Source organism: Equus caballus, chromosome 22, assembly GCF_041296265.1.
Source record: "Equus caballus isolate H_3958 breed thoroughbred chromosome 22, TB-T2T, whole genome shotgun sequence".
Taxonomy (NCBI): Eukaryota; Metazoa; Chordata; class Mammalia; order Perissodactyla; family Equidae; genus Equus; species Equus caballus.
The window spans coordinates 23,595,536-23,611,754 of NC_091705.1; the positions used below are offsets into that span (position 1 = coordinate 23,595,536).

At 53.3% G+C, this 16,219-nt stretch overlaps 1 protein-coding gene and 1 long non-coding RNA gene across 8 annotated transcripts in view; one reads left to right on the forward strand and one right to left on the reverse strand.

Moving 5' to 3' along the window:
• Positions 1 to 1,894: 1,894 nt before the first annotated feature.
• BCL2L1 (BCL2 like 1) overlaps positions 1,895 to 16,219 on the reverse strand; it is a 44,775-nt gene continuing 30,450 nt past the window's right edge. For all 7 annotated transcript variants that reach the window (XM_070247250.1, XM_070247253.1, XM_070247251.1 and 4 more), the window contains exon 3: positions 1,895 to 3,552. In XM_070247250.1, the coding sequence (XP_070103351.1) occupies positions 3,415 to 3,552 (138 nt within the window). In that variant the 3' untranslated portion in view covers positions 1,895 to 3,414. The remainder of the gene's footprint in view (positions 3,553 to 16,219) is intronic.
• Positions 9,518 to 15,854, forward strand: LOC111769976 (uncharacterized). The gene is made up of 4 exons (XR_002802850.2): positions 9,518 to 9,646; positions 12,483 to 15,215; positions 15,398 to 15,512; positions 15,663 to 15,854. It is a non-coding gene; the product is annotated as an uncharacterized lncRNA (long non-coding RNA).

Below are 16,219 nucleotides of genomic sequence, written 5' to 3' on the forward strand. Positions count from 1 at the left end.
TGTGTTACTATTTGCATACAAAAAAGAGGGAGGATCAAAATGTATTTATATCTATGTATTTGGCCGTGTGTGAAAAGACGTTTCTAGAAGGATATCAAGAATCTGGGGAGGGGACTTGAGTGGCTAGGGTAAGGGCCAGGGGCCAGGGATGCACCTTGGGCATAGGAGTGGGTGCGGGGCTGGAGGCTTTGGTCTTGAACTAGGGAGAATGGTGACTGTGAGCCCCGGGAGAGCTGTGGCAAGCTCTGAATTCGGTACCCGAGGATTAGAAGTGTAGACGTCCTCTGGTGAGCAGGGCAGAGGATAGAGGACACCGGGGAAAGCTGGCCAGGCGGGAGACAGAGGTCGTGGGCACTGCGCCAGGGCATCTTGGGGTGGGAGCGGCCGTCAGGTCGCATCCCTCGGCCACCAGGGGGCAGTGGAGCTCGCCCCTGAAAGCGGGCGGGACAGAGCACCCAACGCAGGCCCCGCCTCCAGGCCCGCCCCCCAGCTGGACTTCTTGTCCCTGGAGTCCTTGCTGGCTTTCCCAGACCCCTCTCGACCTCTGGCCGCAGTCACGTGGAACTCCGTGAGGAGCATCTCCTCCCTCTTCCGAGGGAGCCTGCCTAAAGGCTCCCTTTTGACATCCAGTCCTCCCCGAAGCTCTGTTGGGTTACCTTGTTCAATCTTGACCACAATCGTGTGAGATGGTACTGCCATCACACCCATTTCATGGAAGAGAAAGTTGAAACTTAGAGAGGTTGGGTAACTTGCCCAAAGACCAGGAATGGTGACCCAAGACACACACCTGGCCTGTCCACCCTCAGAAATGGATCGTTAACCAAACCGTGCCTTCTTCCCTCTGCTCTCTTTCCAGAGCCTTCTTGACAGAGCAGCCAGAGGGCACTTTAGGAGCTCTAAGGGGCCATGTCACTCCCTGACTTACAACCCTCGTCTGGCTCTCACTGCCCTCAGGATCAAGTTTGGTCCCCTCACCCCACCTCTCAGGCATCATCTCGATGCAGGAGGTCCCTCCCGATTCCAGACACACCAGTTTTCCTTTGGCCTGAAGAAAGCTCTCGTTCATCCTGTGCATTTGTGTATATAACTCTTACACACTTATGGCAACTTATTCACTCTTCAGGCCCTGGCTCTGAGGTCACTTCCTCCAGGCAGCCCTCGCTGACTCCTGACTCCCAGTCAAGCTCAGGTGCCACATTAAGTGCTGTTGGAAAACTCATGATGAGCCTCTTGGGTTGCTTCAGACATGTGCTTCATTTTGTAATTATAATGGCGTGCCTCACTATTCCAAAAACTCGAATCATCCTTAATTCCTCTTTCTCTCTAGAGTTCTCTAATCCATCAGCCAGTCTTGTGGAATCTACCTTTAAAACGTTGTCTGAAGGCTGACCCCTTCTTACCTCCTTGCCCATCAGGTTATTCAGGTCTTGCCGTGCTTCTTATGGTCATCCTCTTACCACCTTTGCCCTGGCCCAGCCAGGGTCATCCTTCTATTTGTCTGCCTGACTCCCCGACCAGAATGGAAGCTCCATGAAGAACAATGGTTATTCACCGCAGAACTCCCAGTGCCTGGAGCTGTCTGTGCAGAGCAGAGCTCAGTAAATACTTGCCAAGTGGCTACTGGGCTGTTTCTTCCACTAGAAAGTCAGCTCGAGGGCAGGGACTGTGTCTGTCCTGTTCACACACAGCCCCAGTGCTCAGCACACAGCAGGTGCTCAATAAAAACCCCCTCAATGTATAGGTGGAGAAATTCAGGCCCCGAGTGAGGAAGGGGCTTACCCAAGGTCCTCCCCGGAGGGCAGCAGAGGCAGCATAGTCCCCGGCCGTCCTGCGGCCTCTCTGGCAGCCGCCACGCCATTCCCATCCTGGAGCACACAAGAGCCCAGGCCCTGCGTTCACTGAATCAACACAGTTTATTACTGAACTGCACTTTCACCTTCACACAGACTATTTCAAAGAGCTGGAACAAGTGTGGGGTGGGGATTGGGGGAGGGACAGGTGTCCCTCAGGAGCCAGGACCCCCGGCTGGCTTCCCCGGACCAGGGCAGGGGAGGGAGCATCAGGCTGTTCAATCTCCGGGCACCAGCTCTCCACGTGCACACGCACAGCAAGCCAGCAGCTCCTCACACATAAATACAGACACGCTTAACAAAAATAGTATATCATCTTCACAAGGAATAAAAACTAGTCTCGAATATGTACAGCAGAGAGCCCGGGGTGGCCAGTGCTAGGCTGGGACCCCAGGGATGAGACAGGCCATGGGTGGAGCAGAGGAGACAGGGAGGCCTGAAGAGCTCCTGGCCAGGCTACTCTGACCTTGGCAGCCCGGCTGCCCAGGCTAAACAGGGGTAGGGCACGAATCTGTGTGGCCAGGCAGGACTGGCCTCTCTAGCCAGCCCCACCTCCACCCCGTGCACCAGGCTCTCCTTCCTGCCCTTCCTGCCTGAGGTAGGGAAGACCCTAGGGCTCCCACAGTTGCTCCCTGTAGCTCCCCTTCACCTCTGGCCAAGGTCCCTGAACCCCTGGACCCCATAGGCAGCAGCCCAAGGTAAAGGTGCCACAGGCTTGATCTCCTTGCCGGAAGTGAGGCAGCTGAGGCCCTAACAGCTCTGGGGCACCTGTCTTGGGCCCCGTTGGTCCCTCAGTCGTGGTCATGGGAGCCAGGGGAGAAGGAGGGGGAGGGAACTGGGGTGGTGCTAAACTGCAAGGGCCACCCTAGCTTTGGCATGGGGTGCTTCCTGCAGCTACAGCCCACTCCCTGCCGGGTAGGGCTGGCCTCTAGCCAGAGGCCTCTGGAGGACACTGGGACTGGGGGCAGGGACTTTGGCCAGGCCAGAGGTGGGGAAGGGGTCCTGGTCCTTGTTTCTTTATCCCAAGCAGCCTGAATCCCTAATTAGTCAGAAGTTGCCCCTAAGTGGCTCTTGGAGGGTGGAGATGAAAGGAAGGGAAGCCCAGGTCCTGGGGCTAGATAGGAAATGATCAATTCTGAGGCCACAAACATCAAAACAAAGGCAATCTAGTCTTTCTGGGGAAAAGCGTCAGAAAACTGTCCAGCTCCCTGGCAGGAAAGCATTCTCAGGAGGCTAAGGGGTAAGGGGGTCCACCAATCAGGCAGGGCCCTCCAGCCCCCAGCCACAAACCCCCCACACCTGCCAGCTTCCACGGGGCAGATTTTGTGGGAAACTGTGGGATCTGAGGTCAGGAGAACTGAGGTGTGAGGGAAGGTGGCTCTCACAGAAGCATGGTAGATTCTAGAAAACTAATTGCAGGGGACCAGGTCTAGGCCCAACCCTGTGATGGGTAGGTGGCCATGGGCTGCATGTAGTGGTTCTCCTGGTGGCAATGGTGGCTAGATGGAGGGATATGGTGGCGTCAGGATGGGGGTGGGAGGGTGAGTGGGTGGTCAGTGTCTGGTCACTTCCGACTGAAGAGTGAGCCCAGCAGAACCACACCAGCCACAGTCATGCCCGTCAGGAACCAGCGGTTGAAGCGCTCCTGGCCCTTCCGGCTTTCGGCTGCCGCGTTGTTCCCGTAGAGTTCCACAAAGGTGTCCTGCAGGGAGAGAGAAGAGAAGGGAAGGTGCTGTTTGAGTCCTCAAAGAGTAATGGGGGTAGGTGGAAGGGAGCCATCTGTGTGCAATGGCCTTGTGATTTGAAAAACCATAGCCCTCCATGCCACTTTGGGCCAGATAAAGGGTTGAGGGCCGCCCTCCTTCCTGAGCCCCAGCTGGGGATGACCAACCCATTTTCTTACAGAGAGAACAGGTGCAAAGTGGAGAAAGAGCTTTGTCCAAGGTCAGACAGTAGGAAGTGGTACCAGAGAACCTGAGGTGGGAAAGAGATGGGCAGGGTCCGGGAACTGAAAGGAGGCCAGGTGGCTGGAGCAGAGTAGGGGAAAGAAGAGGACAGGGGAGATGAGGGTGCAGGGATGAGTAAGAGCTGAACCACGTGTGCTCTGGAAGCACGGGGGAGCTTGGAGTGAGTCTGAAGTAGTGAGGAACCACCAGGCCTCAGCCTTACCGCTGCTACAATGGGGAGGGAAGGAGAGGAAACGGACAGGGCTAAATCCCCAGAGTGATTCAGGGGAAGAGCAGGTCTGGGGACTCTGGAGGGAGCCTCTGAGGCCCTGGCCCTGTCCCCCACCCCAGGGGGGCATGACTCTGAGCCCTGGAGGAGGTGAGCAACAGCCCTCTGCCCTGAAGCTAGTCAGGAGGGAAGCACATGATCGGGAAGGAGGGGCTGTGGGTTGAATTACCCAGCCCAGGGCGGAGCCAGCGTTGGGGCGGGGAGAGGGGAGTGTGGAGTACCCTTTAATGAGTGAGCTTCGCACCCCATCTGTCCTTTAATCCTCCCAACAATGCTGCAATACGGGCTGTCTTTCCCCACTTACAGACCAGGCAGCTGAGTTTCTCAGGGCCCAGGGACTTATCAGGTCACCCAGCTTTGTCAGTAGTGGAACCAGAGTCCAAAGCTGGTGTTTAGCACCTAGAAGTAAGTGCGCTGTGTGTGTCTAGGGAGGGAGTGGGTCACTGTCTGGTTCCAGAGCCCATGTTCTTGCCTCTCCACCAAGGGCTCACGCCTGGGCCCACATTTCCACCTGGTCCCAACTGGCTGAGCAGTGGCTGCTCCCTCAGACAGCATCTGCCAACTCCAGTTGGCCCCAGGTGCCTCCTGGCCAGTTTGCTCACTGTGATACCTGCCTAGCCCCACTTCTAGTCTTGACGACCCCCCTCAGTCCATGCTCCACACAGAGAAGATTTTTAAAAATGTAGACCAGATCATGGCATGCCTGTGCTTAAAGTCGTCCAACAGCTTTCCCTCACACTTAGAAAGCCAGTGTCATTTCTGTTCACATCCCTGGTACCTAGCAGAGCGCCACGTGCACTGAGCTGCTAACTGGACTCAAAGAATCCTCCACATTTATTAAGCCATTAGGGAGGTAGCAGTGATGCATAAGTCAGAGGCCCTCCCAGACAGCTTACCATGTCCTGGGGAAAAGGCACTGGGGAGAGCAGGCAGCCCCTCCGTTCAGACCAGGTCACTCCACGCTCTCACTCTTCCCAAGGCTTCCCATCACGCCTGGAATAAAGTCCTTACCATGGCCAGCAAGGTCTAGTGGGAGCTGGCCCCTCCCCACTGCCCGCTCTGCTCCGAGTGCACTGGCCTCCTTGCTGTTCCTTGCACATCTGCTGAGCTCGGAGCTGCCTGGGGCACTTGACCCCATGTCATCATCACCCGCCTCCCTCATTTCAGTCTTGACTCCACTCTAACATCATCTCCTCAGAGAGGCCTTCCCTGGCCACCTTGTCTAAAATGGTAGCCACTGCCACCTCTCTCTACCTCTCCCCTCACCCTGCTTTATTTTTCTTCTCAGCACTTTTCATAACCAAAGTCGACACTTTGCTTTTGTTTTGATTTGTTTCCTGTACTAGATGTGGCTGATGAGGTAGAGACCCTGCCTTGTTTCTATACACTCAGTGCCTGGAACAGCGTCTGGCACATAGCTGGTGCTCAAAGTACACACAAGTAGAACGAGGGTACTGCATGCCTACTAAGTGCCAGGCATTGCTATCCTATTTCACCTCATCAGAATCCCCAGAGGTAGAGATTTGAGCCCCATTTCACAGACGAGACACTGAGGTTTAGGACAGGAAAGACCTCGCCTGGGCTCACCCAGCTAACAGGTGGCAGAGCCAGACCAGGGCCCAGGACTGCCAGCTCCAAAGGGAGTGCTGCTACAGCAGGACACTGCCCTGTGTGAGGGGCCAGGGAGGACCTATCCTGTCACTAGTGCTGAATGGATCCCAAGGAACAGGGATGTAGGGGTGGGGCTGAGCTGGAGCCTGAGGTCTGGGGAGAGAAGGGCAGTGGCGGCAGCAGCCTCTGAACTCTGGCCTCCCTGCGGCCCAGGCATGGCTGGCGTGGATATGTTTCCCTGTCTCTCTGCCTTCATCCTGGCTAGCTTCCATTGCGGTCAGCGGACAAGAAAACTGTTACAGGATTTTCTCCTCCCAAGCGAAGCAGGCCCAGGTGGAGCCACAAAAAAGTTTGATCTGTGATGGGGGACACTCCTGGGGTGTGGGGAACTTGGGAGAAGTGAGGCCATGGCCAGGTGGCCCTAGTTATCCCAAGGGGCCAAATGTCCCACAAGAAACCAGGGACACTGGGGTTGCAGCCAAAATGGGAGAGGCCTGGCTCCCTTGATGGGAACTTTCCTGAAGCAGAGGGTTGGCAGCCACAGGAAATTTTCGGCTCTGGGGCTGGGTTGGAGTAAACAGGCCCTGTCCTTGCAAGGGCACAAAGCACTCACTGTCCAGGAACAGTCACTCCAGGGTGGAGGGAACATTCTCATCTTGGTGCCATAGAGAACAAGGCTCTGACCCGCCCAGCCCCCCGCGCACGCATTCCTGGCCAGGATGGCCTTCATCTCCATTTCAGGAGCTCCTCTTGGGGAGGGGGGAGTAGGATTTCCAAGGGCCTGGATTCTGGGGATTGCTTTTGCAGAGGGAGCACGAACAAAATGGGGCGTGTTGTTCCAGGGCGGGTGCCGGGGAGGCAGTGGTGTGGGTATATTTATATTTAGCCCATGGTTCACACGACACACTTGGAAACAAACACAGCCATTTTCTCAGTGGGCGGCTGCTCTGGATAAATAAATAGGATTGCAGAGCAGCCCCAGTCTGGAAAAGTAGCGATAAGACCCCACTACTCCTCAGTGGCTCCCACTGGCTTTAGCCAGAGCTGGCATGCTGGGCAAGGGGTGAGATGCAAGAGTGGGCTGCAGGGAGGTCTCTGATGTCACACAGGCTTTCAGGAGACCCAGGCCTGAGAGCCTGTCAGCATCCTCAGGTTGGGTTAGAGCAAAGTGGGAGAAGTTTCCTTTGTAGCTGTGACCACCACCATGGAGATACAGGTGGAGGTTTTGAGGGCCACTGGGGACAGGCAGTGGCTACTCGGCTCCAGGGGAGAAGCATGGACTTCCAGCCAGGCAGACCCGGCAAATCAGCAAGGCCAACCCCCGTGCCCAGTCTACAGTTTCACACAGCTGGCTCATGGTGGAGCTTGAACTAGGAATCAGGGGCCCTCCAGACTTGGCATCGGGCCCTCCAGAGGGTGCCCAGGAGAAGCCAAGGCTGGGACCACTGTCAAGGTCCTGCCTCCAACAGTCCTGGTCACACCTGTGGAATGGCCCCACCCCACATACTCCGGAGTGCTTCGTGCCCCTAGCCTTTGCCAACACCGTGTCCTCCCCTAACTGGGCACCCTCCCCACATCTCCCTTCCTCAGTCAGCCACCCCCTACTCAGCTTACAAGACTCTACTTTGGAGTCCTGTCTTCCAAGAGGCCTTCCCTACTTGTCCCTCCTTTAACTCTGGGACGACTGTCTCCTTTGTGCTCCCAGCGTTTTTGGACTTCCATTCACACCATAAATACTTATTGGGCAATGAGCATGCCCCAAGCCCCGCCCTGGAGACAGAGCAGTGAACAGACAGACAAGGTCCCTGTTTTCATGGAGCTTATGTTCTAGTCCAGCATTCTCAATGAGCTGAAACCACCTCCAACGGGGTGATGCAAAAATTCTTAGATATGACAATGATTTGTGGCTCTCCACGGGGCCACAGTACATAAAGAGATACACAGTACAGCTGTGGTATTCAAACGTCATGGGAAGGCAATTAAGACAAGAATGTCTAAAAAGACTCCTTAGGGGAGTGGTGATAAGAAAAAAAAAAGGTTGAGAAACACTGTTCTAGTGGGAAGCAGAGAGAATAATAAGAAACAAGACAATTTCAGAGATGATGAGGTTTTGAATACAGTAAGTCATGGGGAGATGACAGGGAATACCTGGGGACTGACTTAAGTGGAGTGGTCAGTGACAGTCTCTCTGGAGAAGTGAGGTTTGAGCTGAGACCTGAATGACACGGTGGTGATGAGCGGGGAGGATAAAAAATCTCGGGTAAAAAAAGAGCATGTTCCAGCAGAAGCAACAAATGCAAAGGTCCTGGGGCAGGAAGGAGAGGCAAGGTGTCCCTAGGTTGAGGCCCTCTGTCTGTGTGTCGGTCTCTTCCACCAGTCTGGGGGCTCAGTGTAAACAGGGACCAAGTCTGACCCAGGTCTGAAGCCAGGGGCCCATCCAGACGGGCACAGACCGACTTCAGCTAGGTCTCTGCCCAGAGGCAGCCAACTCAACAGTGCAGGTCACCCTGCAGCCACTTGCAACCCTACAGCAGTCAGGAAAAGGCTGGCACAACAATGCCCCTGGGGCAGCAGCCCAAGAGCCAGCAGACCACCCACCCTCCAAGGGGCTGAAGTGCGGTCCCCACTTGAATCTGATCAGTCCTCCGATTCTCATCCTTCTCCTCTCTCATCTCCCACATTTCCATGCTTCTTCCCAGAGGTGTGACTTGGAGCAGGTTACTTCACCTCCCTGCCATAGCGTCCTTACTTCTTAAGTAACAATAAAATAATCATAACTGTTATTATGGCAGCTGACCTTTATTCCACATTTGAATGTTTTCCCTGTGCCAGGCACTGAGCTAAAGCGCGTTATCCTGACTGGGCCGTATTTCCTGATCACATGCACAACCACATTCACTTGAATGATTATTCTTCGTGCTGTCTCTCCCACTAGACTGTGTGTGGTTTTGTCATTGGTATGTCCAGAACCTGCTGCTGTACCTGGAACACAGCAGGTGCCCTTCTAAATGAATCTATTTTAGATGAACAAAGGAATGACTACTTTCATTAATCCTCATGACATTTATCAGTAGCCTTGTTCTACAGATGGGGAAATGTCAGCTTTAGGGCGCACCCACAATCTCTAACTAGGAAGTGGTGGCCCTGGGACTTGTCTGAGTTCCGGCTGCGTGTTCATTCTGATGTCCAGTCCTGCCATGTCAGTCTCTGCATCTTTACTCACAGAGAATTACCCTCCTCTGTGGCAGCAGCAGCTGACGTTTCCCGAGCACTCACTCCGCAGGGCACTCTTTATGGATCAGTTTATTTAACCGTCTCCACACTCTGTCGGTCAGTGGGTACTACTGTTAACTCATCATACAGCTGATGGATCTGAGGCCCACAGACGATCTGTGACTTGCCCAAGGTCACACAATGAGCTGGTGACCTGGCGGGGTTGCCTGCACCAACAATCTGGCTCCACTGCCTTTGCTCCTAACCTCTGCTCACTTTCAAAAGGACAATACTTCTTGAGGCCCCATCGTGGGCTAGGTGCATGCACTACTGTTACTGAAGGAGGTCCTCATTCCAAGCCCAGGTAAATTGAGGCTCAGAGATACCAAGAGTCCTACCCAAAGTGGGTAAGTGGGGAAGCCAGTTTCAAGCCCCAGCATATACAGCAGCAAATCTCATATTCTGGGCCAGGGCTACAGCCCTGAGTCCCTCTAGGAGGGGGAAGGTGGCCTGAGGCCACCAGCTGAATGAATGAGCTCTGGCCCCCAGCCAGCTGAGGGGAACTGGGTGCCACAGGAAAAGGATGTGACGAAGATGAGGAGGGAAAGTGAAACCCTTCCGTCCTGGCTTCAGTGGGGAACAAGTGCCTGTGCCAGACAGGCTCTTCCTTCCTCTAGAGTGACTCTGGAGGGCCCAGGCCCACCGCTTCCTTCCTGCTTGGTTATTTCGAGAAAGAGGTAGGTGGAGAAGAGGAAGGGGTTCCTAGCAGCCCAGGGAAAGTGCCAGGGACATTAGGACTGTACTTTGCCCTGGCCTTCTCACAGCCCTTGCATTGGCAGGCTGTGAGTCACTTGCAGAGTCACTTTCTGCTCTTGGCCTCAGTTTCCCCGAGGGAGAGGCTGATAAATGCCTGCTGAGTAGACAAATGAGGCCTTGAGAGATGGCAGGAAGATCCCTGGGAGATGGCAGGAAGAGGGGGTGGGGAGACGGAGAGGCCTTATCGTTCTCTTGGCAGGGAGTTGCAGGCGGAGACTGGGAAGAAGTGAGGTTTGTGGTTGGAATCCACTTCCCTCGGCTTTCCCGGGGGAGCTGTTGGCCTCAGCAACGTGAGAGGAACACAGCCTCTCTACACCAGGGGAACATGGGCCTGGATGTGGGCAACTCAGAGAGGCAGCTCAGTGAGGCAAGGGCAAGGAGAAGGCTGGCCAGCCTGTGCGGGGGCCAACACTTCAGTCTAGCCAGCCCAGCTGTGGGCACCATAGCAAGCCTCTCTCCTTCTGAGCCTCAGTTTCTCCTGCTTTGACCTCACCAGGCAGTGGTGGTGAGACAGGGGATGAATGCACTTGGTAAAGCTAGGTGACCTTGGTGTTACTGGCTGAAGAGGGTGTTATGGGAGGCCCAAGCCATCTGGGCTTTAGGAATATTTGGAGGCATCCTCACAGCAAACTTCATGTTAATCTTTCTCTAACTCTGCCCGTCAGCTGCCAGCCTCTCCTCCCCCGCCTCCTCCCCCACCATTAGTTCTAAGAAGCTAAGCCTGACAGATGTGCTCATTTCTCAGAAAAGGAAGTGGTTGTGCTGGGAGGAGATAATACCTCCGCTGGGGACTCGAGAAAGCTATCGGGCCCAGCAGTGTGAGCGTGGGCTCTCCACCTCCTCGGCTCAGAACCAGGGAACTAGTCTTGGAGGCAGAGAGAGAAAATTCAGAAATGCATTTAGTGGGGGCACAGATGCTCATTTAGGGGCTCACGACCTCGTTCCCTGGGAGTGATGGCTGATATTTACTGAGCACTTACAATGTACCAGGTATGAGGCTAAGAGCTTCGACGTGTATATGAATCCACTTAATCCTCACAATAACCCAATAAAGTAAGTGCTATTATTACTCTCCATGTTGCAGATGAGGAAACAGGCACAGAGAGGTCAAGCGACCTTCCCAAGGTCATACAGTTCTTAAATGGCACAGCTGGGATTTGAATCCAGGCAGTCTGGCTCCAGAGCTCAAGCACTTAATGGCTCCTGGGCAGCTGCTCCAGGCTCATATGCATTCATTCCCTGGAATCCCGAGGCCTCCCCTCATCTCAACCATCTCTCATCTCAACCCTGCTGACTCCCTATTCTCTCACAAGTAGATGGCCACAGCCTTTCATTCTTCTCCCAGTGTTCAGCGTGAGAAGGACCCTTGAAACAGACTCAGAGACTCAAAATTGACCTTACAACATACCCACCCAACCTTCATGTGATGCTCAAGCTCACCCCTAACATCCTCATTTCCCAGATGGGGCTGAGAAGGGAGGAGTGCCCAGGTCATATAGTGGGTCTGGTTCACTCCACATGGTCCGTACCTGTGGAGTTCACAGGCATCTCTAGGGCATTCATTGCTTACACATTTGTGATAAGGGGCTCCCTCCCTCCCAGATGGAGCCTTTCATTTTTGGATAGTTCTATTGGAAAACTTTCGCCTCTTTCCCTCTACCTCCCTCCACTGGCTGACCTTAGCTCTGGTCCTCTCTCCTCTGCTGCTCTCCTCCATCTCTGTGCCAAGGGCTACCCGAGAAGGGAACATGAGCTGGCAGAGGAATTTTTGCTGGCCTCGCTCTGGGCCCTGGACCAGGCCCTGCTCCTCTCCGAGCGTCAGTTTCCTCATTTGTAAAATGGCAGTGCTTTCTGGAAGAGGCCAAGGCTAGTGACAAATCAACTTCTACTTCTCCACCAAGCTGGGCTGCCAGAACAAAGAGTAGGCAGGTACCCAATAAGTCTTGCAATGAGACTGAGATGTTTAGCTTTGGACCTCATCTACAAAATGGGGATTAAAAACGTACTTACTTCGCAAGAACACTGTGAGGATTCAATAGCAACACATGTAAAACTCTTAGAACTGTGCATGATGCGCAGCAGTTACTATTATTGCTCTGATCATTAGACCAAGTCCTAGAGCCTTCTCCTTGGTCTGCAAGACCCTGCAGGCCTTCCTCAGCTTTGTCTAGGGCCAGGCTGCTTCATTCCTCACATGCCATGCTCTGTTCAGCCTCAGGACCTTTGCCCATGCTGGTCCCTCTGCTGAACTCTCTCTTACTTATCTCTTACGTCTACAGGCCACTTCTTCAAGGAGGCCTCCTGCTCTCTGCCTCCAAGTCTCCTTCAGCTCTCTTGTCAGTTTGTTGAGCTGTTCATTTTTGACCATGAGCTCTATCCCCTAGGCCTAGCCCAGTGCTGGGCCCAGAGAAGGTTCTGGTGAGTATGCTGACTGATGGACAGTGAGAAGGGAAGGGAAGAAAGGTCAATTCTCTCTCTCTTCATCCCCCTCCTCACTGCCTGGCAAGACCTGGAGGAGGCCCCAAGGCACCAGGAGATTGGCCAGGGTGCTCAGGACTCTCCAGACACTAAGTTCTCCCAGGCTCAGGAGGGAGGACAGAAAGCTTATGGGAAGGTTTTGGAAAAGGCATCGTCTGCACTGTGTTGAGGCAAGAGGCAGGAGGGATGGGGGTAGCAACCTACAAGGAAGAGGGGCTTGGTCTCTGGGGCTAAACCTCTCCCTAAAACTCTGTTTCCTTCTGGGGTCTATGCCTCCAGGTACTCCATGGTCCAAAGCAGCCACTCCTTCCTCCTTTCTGCCCAAAGATGCCCCCATTCCCTTGTTTGGTGCTGATCAATGCTGCATGCTGTGAAGAAAAGAACACTGGCTGACAGTCAGCAGATGTGGGTTTTGAGTCCCAGCTCTATCATTGGCTTCCTTGGGGTGAATTCAATCCCCTGTCTGGGATGCTGGGAAAGTCTGGGACTTTCTCCACCCGTAAAATGAAGCGGAAGGGCTCCCACCAGTGCCACAGCATGAGGACGATGAAACTAACTCACATATGGACAAAGGCGTGACAACCTGGGTTCTCTCTCTCAGGGGTATCCAAAAGATCCAGTAATTAGCGTGGAAGGTGAGAGGGGACATTCCGGAGTAGAAGGACTTGGTGTCACAAAAGGGTCTGATCCTCCTCCACCCCAAATACTGCTGAGCCTTGCCCTCAAACCTACAGGTTCCAGGAGAAAAGGGCAATGGGTATATCTGTGACCCAGGGCAAGCTCCTCAGAGGGGCCAGACCTTGCTGGGCTCTGCCCCTGTGGCCTCAACCTCCTCACCCCAGCACTGCCTCCAACTAGTCCAGACAAGTCCCGGGTATTTTCAGCCACCTTTATCTGATCGGAAATGTTTGGAATTCCACAGAAGCCAACAGCTCTGGAGGATCTGGGGACGGAGCAAATCCTTGCAACACCCTTCCCTCCCCCTGTACATATGAATGCTCTCACACACACCCTCGTAACCAAAACCTCAGCTGAAGGCTCCCACGGGGTTGCATTTCCTACATTCCGGTTCCTTCTAGTCTTCTGGTTCATCTCTACCCCAGTCCACCAGCCTCCTCAAGGTGCAGAATAGCAAGATGCCTGAGATGGTGCCAGGAGAGCGGGAGTACTCTGTCTGTAGCTGATGATGCCCAGGGAGGGGCCACTTGGAGGTCTGCTGTTCACACTCAACACCCAGAACGCCAATAAACTGCAGAAGACCACCACCACCATCACCACAAGGAGGCCCAGAAGCAACTCACTGTCCCATGTGATATGGCATGTGGACCACCCAGAAACCATGTGTCATGACCTGTGGTTCACAGAGATATTTAGTTCAACCCCTCTCCCTGAACAGATGGGAAACTGAGACCCAGCGGAGTTGAAGGGATTCCCCTGCAAGCAAGGCCTCTTGACCCTGGAGTCCAATAGTGTGGGTTCTGACCCCACCTCTATGGCTGCCTACTTGTGGGACCTGGGGCAAGACCCTTTACTTCTCCAAGCCTGGAGTCCTGTCTATAAAGCGGGAACACTGTACTTCCATCTCAGGCTTGGCAGCAAGGATTAAATGATCCATGGAAAGTGCTCAAGAAATGTTAGCTGATATTTTTTTATAGCTAAAAATGAGTGGCCCCATTTGTGCTTCTCACGGTATATCTCATTATTTGTAGCTACAAACAAAAAAATAACAGCTAATGTATACTGAGCCCCTGCTTGCAGTCTCAAAATCTTGCAAGTAGGTGTTGTCTTTACTTTACCAAGGAGGAAACTAAGACTCAGAGAAGCAATGAGGCTTTGCATGAGCTCACCAGTTACTGAGCGAGGGCGTCTGACTCCACAGCACGTGCACCTGCCAGTGCAATAGGACAGATGCAGAGGGATGTTACCAAACCCTTCCTTCCCCTCTCACCACCCACCCACCCACTGTTTACTCAGGATCTGCTACTCTTGGCCCCTGGAAATCAGAAATCACTGAAGACAGGGAAGAGCCATGCCTCCAGGTTCCCGGGGTACCCTGGGGGTGGGAAAAGAAGAGGTGTGCTGACGGCTGCTCTGTGCTTCCTCCCTACCCCCAACCCAGCCCTCACAAGGCCTTGAAGAAAAAGTCCCTCCTTCCATCTGGTCATTATCTTGGAAACAAAAGTGATGACAAGTAGCTTCGGTGGAGCTGTTAGCTGAGTGTTCTAAGGCAGACTGTGACCCCTGGTGGGCTGACCTGTGGGGTTGCAGGAAGGACCAGTCAAGAGCCCTGCTTAGCTCTGGACATTCATTCATGCCTTAAAACTTTATCAAGTGCCCACTAAATGCCAGGCACTATGTTAATCGTTGGGGATAAAGCCGTGACTAAATCGGATGAAAACTCCTACCTGCATGAATTTACAATTTAATGGGAAGAGATAGGCAATAAATATATGTGTCAGATGGTGGTAAGTGCTAAAAAGAAACATAAGTGAGAGAAAAGGCCTAGGAAGAAACATGAAAGAGGGCAAAATTAGAACCCGTGGTCAGGGAAAATTTCTTGAGGAGGTGACATTTGACCAGAGGCCTGAATGAAGTGAGGAAACAGGCATTACGAAGTTCTGAGGAAAGGCAGAGGGAACAGTAAGTGCAAAGGCCCTAAGGCAGGAACATACTTGGGGTGCTCCAGGAACAGGAAGGACACCAGGGTGGCTGAAGCCATGTGAATGAGTGAAGAATAGTAGCGATGGGGTCTGGCAATAGCCAAGGGCCAGATGTGCAGGGCCTTGAAGGCCATTTAAGGACTTGGGCTTGTCCTTTGAGTGACATGGAACACTGCAGGGTTCTGAGCAGGAGAGGGACATGATTTGACTTTGGTTTTAACAAGGTCCCTCTGGTTGCTGGATGGAGACTTCCAGGTGCAAAGGTGGAAGCAAGAGAGTCCAGTGAAGAGCTGATGCAGTCATCCAGGAGAAACATGACGGTGGCTTAGCCAGGAGGGCGCCAGGGAAGCTGGTGAGAAGCAGTCAGATTCAGAATTTATTTTTAAAAGTAGAGCTGAAAGGATTTGCTAGTGGATTGGATGTGAACTTTAGGAGTTGCTTGCCTCTCTGGCCTCCCGTTTCTCAGCTACAAAAGCCAGGGCAGGAGGCCTTTGAGGATTTTTTTCCAGCTTGATAACTATGGGAACCCTACAGGATGAAGAAAGAGATAAAACCATTTATGCTCCCGTGGAAGCAAAGTCATTTGCTCTCCAGCCCCTGAATGGTGAATGGCAGTAAGAGGAGGAAGTCCGGGACCTATTGGCAGAAGGTACTCAGCGAGAGCGAGTGAATGAATGAGGCAACGCCAGGAGGCCAGGCTGTGTGCAAGGACTTCTCAAGTCCTTCCAAATGAACAAGAGGGGAGCCTGGTCCAAGGGATTCCTCTCCTGTCATTCCTTGTGGCTCTGTTACTTTCTAGGCGGAGTCTCAGGTTCCCCTTCTTCATGAATGGGAGACTGCGAGGTCTGAAGTCACTGACGTGGAATTTTAGAGCCGGAAGGAAGTAGTCACACCTGGTCCGCTCCACCCACAATCTCAGCTATCACTGTTTGGGCCTTATCCATGTATCATCATTACTATTAAAATCTGTCTATCAATTGACTCACTTAAATGTATTGAAAATTCTTAATTTCCTCCCCCAAACCTGTTCTTTCTGCATCCTTCCCCTTTGCAGTAAATGGTAGTAGCTTCATCCTTCCAGGTGCCGAAGCCTGAACATCTTGGAACCAGCTTTAAATCCTCTGTAGCCCTGATCTGTCAGCAAACTCCTTTGAATCTATATTTAAAATTTATCCAGAATCCCAGTGCTTCTCACTACCTCCACTGCCATCATTTCTCCAAGCCAACACCATCTTCTGCCTGTATCCTAACAACCTTCTCACTGGTCTTCCAGCTTCTTACCCCCGACTATGGTCCCTCACCACACAGCAGCCAGAGGGTCCTTCTGGAAGCAGTCAGATCCTGTCTGGTCAAAAC